The following is a 7,500-nucleotide window of genomic DNA, read 5'->3' on the forward strand; positions in this document are numbered from 1 at the left end:
GGAAGCGCCTTGTTAATACCGCGGTCAGCCTTGCGCAATTTCCCTTTGGCGTAGCTCAATAAGGTATCGTTGGGAACCTCTCCAATGCCCAAAGAGGAGGGATAAATTGGACAGGTGGTCATGCCCGAAATGTCACAAGGTGCAGTGAAAATTGAAGCCCGTGCAAAAATTAAGTTGATCTCCGACTCACTTACGCCGACAGACTGTGTGCTGACATGCTTTTTCCATATGAAAGCAACGTCTGAAAAAAAGCAATTGATATCCATTTCATGTGTTATCCGGAAGGAGAACGAGGCTGCACGATCATCTTAATTTCTTCCATTGTTTGCTTCTTCGTTTTCTTTCTTTCTATCGTTAGGGCTGCTTGTCTGTCGGTCGGTAGGTCTTTCTTCCTTAACCTCTCTCGTTCTTTTTGGCGTTTCTGTCCATTTGTTTTCAGAATTTTATATCACAGAGTGTCTTTTATTAACAAACCAAAATTATTTCATTATTCGCAAAACTTGTGTAACACCTGAAGGAATATTGGTAACCAAGCCTTCCTTATAAGGAGTGTGATATGCCATTGCATGACATACAACTGATATGCATGGATTAAACAAGTCAAAACGACAGTGTCGCTCAGTAATCAAAAATCCCGCCCAATGGTCATTTTTTTTACGATGAAACAAGCTCAGTTGTACGTTAGAGAAAGGTAGCAGCTATGGTGTGTTTGAAATTAAACTGCCAAGAATAGTGCCGATGTTTGTACAAGAGCCACCCAGGTATCGCTCAGATAGTTGTTGATTTCGTTAACTGGCTGTCAGAGGAAAGATGGTAATTTTGAAGAGAAAGTAGGAATGAAAACCAATCTACAGCCACAAGTTTTCCAAGGTAAACTTGTAATGTTGACTTTCTAATCAAATGCGGTCCTAAGCACTAAGATTTGCTTGGAATATGGGCTTTGATAACAGAGACTAATTCGATTATTTGTGTTTGTTGACAAGTGGAGTTTGTGATTTTCTCGACATAGAGCATGGTTTTTTCGTGCAGAAGTTAAGAGCCCCAGACTTATTTTTATATCCTTGAAAAGAAGACCATTTCCACTAATCACAACCTTAATCTCAAGCGCTCCTGAGTTATACCGCATGGGAAAAATGTTTATTGAAAAACTGCTCCAAAATGAGATTTTTAAACAATGAAATATTGGTGATTTTCAAACTCGTGCCGTGCATTCCCATTTAAGTAAACAATCCTGGTTTTAGACTTGAATCATTTGCCAGTGTCTCTTACACAAATAAACCAATTTGAAAAACCTGTGCTTCCTTTTGCGCTTTTCACGAGCGAATTTCTTGTGTTACTCGGCGCACTAATTTCCGCCATTTTATGACGGTCGGCGCCCGTTACAGTTATTGGTAATTTTCTGGAAAATAAAAGCAGAGCTGAACATAAGAAATACACCACGTTTGTTAACTCATCATAGAGTATGTCTGAGCAAAATATGAGGATAGTCAATTTTTGAACCATGTGCCACCACTCACTCGGTCAGGAAAAAAAGGCGCTCTTAGTAACACTTTACAGGAACAATTTTCAGAGCAATCCGAAAAACTAAATCAAATTCAAGAAAAGATGGCATCATACCAACCAAGGAAAGTAAATAAAAGAGAAAAGAGAGCAAAACGTAAAATTCAAAGCTTGAGCAGAAAAATTGAAGAATTGAACGAAGAGAAAAATGATACATGGCATAGAATGGCTTTTGTTTGAAGGACATATACTTTCTTAATGGCATAAATTACTTATGACGCACTAGAACTCCCATGTGGGTTCTCGATGGACTCTAATTGGTTGCAGTTTGTCCTTACAAATGCAAATTTACTCAAAATTGCCTGCAGTTGCCAATACCTAGTGGAACTGATTTGTCCATCAAATTAACAAGCAGACAACAAACAAAAGAGTTCCGAGCAATCCCGATCGCTTGTACGATCATATGGTAGTCAACCATGTATCTCACTGCACTGAACAGTTGCGCTGAATTTCAATTAAATGCCAGCAGTCTTTCCCTGAAACGGCGGTTTCAACACAGTTTATAGCCTGCGAGCAAGCTCTTTTGGGGTGAGATTGCACACAGGCTACACAGTTTATGCCTCTTGTCCTCTTTCCGGACTTTTATGAACAGAAGCGGCTACTTTTACTTGTTCTCGAAGGTCACACACAATTTCTGTCTTCGCTACTGCCATATTTCATTCTGTCTTATCCAGAGCTGATCAATCATTTGTGCGATACTTGCTTCAAATGCGGACAATACTGGGCGCTTACAAACGGAATTCTTAGCGCGCTCTTCCGCCCATGTTTGGAAGTTACTGAAAGTTGTAAATACTTAATAGCTCGTCCATCAATGCACGAATCAACGTGTATGTTCTCAGCAACAGTTTGTCAGGCTTTTATACCACATCACTTTTTTTACGCGTCCATTGTGTCATCGAATTCATGTCATCTAGTTTTCATGACTTAAACAGTTGGGTACGCTCGCGAAGTGAACTCTCAGTGCATGTTTGAGAGTTTCTGGTGTGTAGAACGTGTCAGATTTTAGTTCCGGAAGATGTATTACCTCCCATAGAGGTGATTCTTTTTTCAACACAACGGCTCTTTTAGGAGCCATATAATTTGTGAAAGCAATAACCAAGACATGATCCCCCTCAGTTATTACTTATACCTTGGAATAAAGCGTTTCCTTTCCTTGCAACAATCCGACTTTCAAATATCAGAATATAGTTCATGATAGTTCAGCTCGGTCACCAAGATCGGCCTGACACATTAAAATCACCCGATAAGTTTAGTTGCAAAGGAAAAAGGGTTTTAAATTGATTTTTTGACGGAAATAGAAGATTTAAGTCGGCACTCAGTTCTCAAAGAAATATCAGTGAACATTACAGTATCTTCACAGAAGATTCAACCAAAATGGAGAATTTGAAAATGAACCTTGAGAACATGAGACAAATTGCGCGGGCAAACTCCAGTCACGTTAGGATCTTCCAGTCGAATATTAGAAGAGAGAGGCATTTTTACATAAGGCGATGGCAAACTGTGCAGGGTCAAGCAATAATATTTTGACTTGATTCTCCTTCTTCTGGACTTCAGTAGTTAATCACAGCATTTTAATGTATCTCCTGACTTCATACACCTCAACTTTTGTTGTAGTTGTCAGGCCTGTGAGGCCTCCACGTCCAGTTCATCCAGTTCAAAACAACAGGCAAGACGAAAACCGTGCACGTGGCCTTCAATTTTGACTGAAGTAAGTACAATATGCACACCGTGATGGTTTTCATTTGATCAACTTTTTTCCTCACTCAGGGTTTTATTTTACAGTGAGACCTGCAGCATATGGAGGGCAGAAATTCCTACTATTACCCACACCCATTGATTGCGCGTCATTTTGTTTCAGCGCTAGGCCTGGGCCTCGCTATTTGTGCCACCATGTTTTCGCCATGTTTAACATTTTGTTTAACGACGTATTTTGTTGCATGAAAATTCCATGAGTGGGTTGTTTTATTGTCACCAAGCTGAAAAGGGATATGTATGAAGCGAATGATGGAGGTGAGATACTTTTGTTTTTCTGACTTCAGCGACAACTTTGCCCTGCCAGTTGACAATGTATTTAGTGATTCTTCAATGCCTAGGTAGCATTATCAGAATGTAAGAGCGCTTGAAATGTCTTTTTATTTGGACTCACACAATTAAGTTAGAGTGGTGCTGTTGTTGAGTGTTTAGACATGCTTTTATCACATACTTAAAGTAAAAATTTTACCTTAAAAACATGCAATAATACGCCCCACGAAGTGGTCTGCAAAAAAGTGGCCCTTTCCTCAGAAGATTGTTACAAGCTGAAATAAACTTTAATTTGAAAATACACTTTAATTGTTTTACATTTCACTCTTTATTTAATGTACAAAGTCTGATATTTATCATGGAATTTTATAACCTAATATATATCTTGAAAGATTTGCATATTTGCATTTCTGTTGTTACATGTTTACTCAATTCTTCACCCTCTCTGCAGGGAACAACAAACATGGATAATTTTCAGAGCTAGGATTTTTGAAATGTTTCACTTGCTACTGAAAATTTATGTGCTGCTTGTGAACATCACAGCGGAGCTGTGTGATCTCAACTGAAAAAGCTGTCCTCAAAATTGTACCTTATCTTAGTATTCTGCATTGAAGTCTCCTGTTGTTGCAGTTGTATTTTACAAATTTAAAATGTTTATTGTATCAGAAACCAGGTATAGGCTGCGAGCATGAAACTGGCATATCATCTCTATCAGTTCTTGTTTTCTTTTGCCCCTGCCCACTGACAGTCTGAGTTGAACTTCAAGGATGTCACGCAGCTGAGGAACTTTCATTTTCCTAAGTTCACTCTCACTGTATTGTGACAACATCTGTGTTTGTAGGTCATCGTCATCTTCTGTGTTGGGCGACAGTCGAGGAACTTTCCTTGCACTTTCTTGTTTTCCTCCCTCCTGCCAGAATTTGGTGTCCCTCTTTGTGTATTGGCGGGCTGTTTTTTTCCATGGCTCTAGTTCCTCTTCCCGTTTTTCAACCATCAATAGTGATTTGCATGTACCCAACTTGTTTATTCTTCGGTGGAAATACCTCTGAAAATCATCATTCTCTTTTTCTACACCTGATGTAAGAGACAACAGATTATTATTATTCCAAATTTTGGAATGCAATGTTTGTAAATTGTAAATGAAAATGTTGTATTATACTCAGTCATTGATTCAGGCATACTTGGGAAAAAGAAATCCGAGTGCTCCCAACATGATTCAAACATTCTGCATTAAAGTCAACATAAGGAGTGGATTTATTCATTGTTACATCTGAATGGTGAAGCAGTGAAACTCAAGGATCTACCATCAATTTTACAGTTTCCATAGGATCCAATTCTCCAGCCAAACAAACAAAAAAAAAAAGCTTGCATTGGCACTTGTGTCAAATCAAAATTTAAATTATCATGACTAGGTAGGTGAAGCAAAAAGTTTTTTTTTTCTGTTTTGTTCATTTTCTTATACTTTCTGTTTTCACCTCTAGAGGCTTCAATCAAACTTGTCAAGGAGAAACAATGTTGATCAGCTGCCCTTATCGTAGTTGTTATCTTACTTTGGCCAGTGAATAGTTTCATAGTCTCATAGGTTGGAAGCATCAGGGGTACATGAAATATCATCACATGGATGTATGGTGTGATTGAGCATGTCTGGGCGTAACCATCTCCTGTCATGCTCAAAAGTTGCTTTCCCCACTCAACGGCCTGTTTAAAAATAAATATCAACAATCTATCAGTCTGGTGCAAACAATGCTGGATTTTTTTTAAAAGACAGCAATGCTCAAGTCTAATCTATATTATCCAATTACTCATCAGTTTTTAGTGAGGAATCTGGATTCCTTTACCACTTGTAACTGTTATTGCAAATTGAAATATTGATATGTTCCACCTTAAGAACACTGATTTTGTTGCAAGAGATGAATGTACCTTAGAACGAAATGAGATGACTGAATCTTCTCCTGGTGTCCAGTCACTAATAACATTGTACAGCTGCAAGAAGTCCTGTATTGGAAACAACATATTGTAAATCATTTTTTCAAGCTCTATACATCTTTGTCTGTTCGTAGCCCAGATTTTCAGGATATGAGGCTAACATGGGCCAATTTTCATTATTAGAATCAAACACTGCTCCTACAAATTCACATGCTTTGCCTAACCTATGTTATGTACTTGCTATTAATTTATACTGGAGCAGATGTAGATAAACATAGAGTCAATTCAGTTTAACATACCTCCCACAGCTTTTTGGTTTTTTTCTGCAGTTTCTGGGCGTAAAATCTCATGGAACTTTGCAGGCAAGTCCTTCAGAAGTTTTTTCTTTTCATTCCCCATCAAAGAAGTCCAACCATTTTGTTGGCTCTCCCTTTTGTTCCATATCTGGAAAGATATTCCCATTGACCTGACAGCTTTGATAAGGTTGTCTGTATGGATGGTTTTGTGGGCTGATTTTGGTTTACCCATGTTTTCTTCCTGCCAAATAAAATGGAAATTGAAGTCACAGAAATTCCCACTTACAGTGTATTGTGATCACTTAATTTCACTTTCTTGATCTTATAACAACATTCATTTTCTTGATTTGGACATTGTGACTGATCTTAATCCTTACGCTTAAACATGCCTATTATAAATACCTGATCCCATCCAATTACTTTAAGGATGATACCATGTTCCAGTCTATCTGTCACACGAAGTAGCAAGTGTAGCTCATCAATAAGGACATTTTCAAGGGGAACATTGAATAGTGGTTGACCCTTGCAGCCAGGTTGTTCAGCCCAAGAGTTGTCTATCCTTCTCTTCATTTGTGGAGTATGAAAATAGTTCAGTGGCTTAAGTGTTGTTAATGATAAAACTAATAAAAATTAATAAAATTAATAGAATAAATAATAAAACTACTCAGTTAGTTAAAGGTATGTAATGTTTGTATGCTCTTTGTTTACCTTTTATTGACGTGAACCTTGCAAAAAATACAACTATTGTGGGAAGTTGCAGACTTCATTCCTAGTGCCAGAAGGAGAAACTGTAACCAAAAAAAAAAAAAACATCATTGATTTGATAAATTGAAACAAGGCACATTACAATTATTAAATTTAATAGCATATTCCTTCTCTTTATGTAGCCTGAAACGGTGGAGATAAATCCTCTAATTTGCCAGTTCCCACTGTCTTTACACTACCAACTACCAGTATCTATTGTTGAGCAAAATAAGTAAATTTCGAAAGACAGTGTACCTTATAATCACCTCTAAGAAAGAACTCTACTTTCACGGTTCTGTCTCCAACCTCCAAAAAGCCCTGGGTGATTAGGTCGTTAACCTCTGTCCTTACATTGCCTAGAGCAATCCGGAGGGCGTCGTACTCTCCTGGGACTTTAATTGTTGCAACAGCATGATTACCTATATTAAGATATGGGGAAAAAATCCTTTGCAAAATTATTTGCCCTGATTTCCTGATAAGAGTACAGTTCCAAATCTTATACTTAATAAATTTATATCAAACATGTTAGGTTTAACAACATGAAATTTATACATCATAAATATATAAACAATAGTCTCCATTTAGCATGAAAATATGCTCGGATATTTGTCTGCAGACATTATCTGTTCTAAGAAGCAAACAGTTTTCCGAATGCAGAGCTCGAGGAAAACTGTAAGCTTTGAGGAACTGATGATGTCCAAGGACAAATAATTATAAATCAATTGAGCGCAAGCGAAAATGTTTGATGGATTGCAATATTTTATATGCTAATTACTAGGATTCCATTAGCACTTGTTGAAAATGAGATATGTAATCAGAGTCAACTCAACACCATGCACCTTGTTGGCTATTTATTGCATGTTTCTCATATCCAACACATGCTGCTGGAAAAATTGTTCATTATTATGTATCATGGGCAAGAGTCAGACTAACCAGTACTTGACACGACTTT

At 37.6% G+C, this 7,500-nt stretch overlaps 3 protein-coding genes across 3 annotated transcripts in view; all 3 read right to left on the bottom strand.

The window, feature by feature from the left end:
• Window positions 1–4,219: 4,219 nt before the first annotated feature.
• LOC146482082 (uncharacterized) lies at window positions 4,220–5,607 on the bottom strand. The gene is made up of 3 exons (XM_085107328.1): window positions 5,503–5,607; window positions 5,133–5,280; window positions 4,220–4,656 (listed from the first exon to the last, which is right to left on the bottom strand). Exons 1-3 carry the CDS (start codon window positions 5,605–5,607, stop codon window positions 4,220–4,222), a joined length of 690 nt encoding a protein of 229 aa, XP_084963454.1.
• A 186-nt stretch (window positions 5,608–5,793) lies between these two features.
• LOC146482083 (uncharacterized) lies at window positions 5,794–6,374 on the bottom strand. The gene is made up of 2 exons (XM_085107331.1): window positions 6,207–6,374; window positions 5,794–6,045 (listed from the first exon to the last, which is right to left on the bottom strand). Exons 1-2 carry the CDS (start codon window positions 6,372–6,374, stop codon window positions 5,794–5,796), a joined length of 420 nt encoding a protein of 139 aa, XP_084963457.1.
• Window positions 6,375–6,506: 132 nt separating this feature from the next.
• LOC146482084 (uncharacterized) overlaps window positions 6,507–7,500 on the bottom strand; it is a 4,956-nt gene continuing 3,962 nt past the window's right edge. Inside the window, exons 3-5 of the mRNA XM_085107330.1 lie at window positions 7,482–7,500; window positions 6,804–6,967; window positions 6,507–6,592 (exon numbers count right to left, since the gene is read on the bottom strand). The exon at window positions 7,482–7,500 is cut by the window's right edge and continues 84 nt beyond it. Coding sequence (XP_084963456.1) covers window positions 6,509–6,592; window positions 6,804–6,967; window positions 7,482–7,500 — 267 coding nt within the window. The 3' untranslated portion in view covers window positions 6,507–6,508. The remainder of the gene's footprint in view (window positions 6,593–6,803; window positions 6,968–7,481) is intronic.

This window comes from Pavona decussata, unplaced genomic scaffold, assembly GCF_977016875.1.
Source record: "Pavona decussata unplaced genomic scaffold, jaPavDecu1.1 SCAFFOLD_47, whole genome shotgun sequence".
NCBI classification, from domain to species: Eukaryota; Metazoa; Cnidaria; class Anthozoa; order Scleractinia; family Agariciidae; genus Pavona; species Pavona decussata.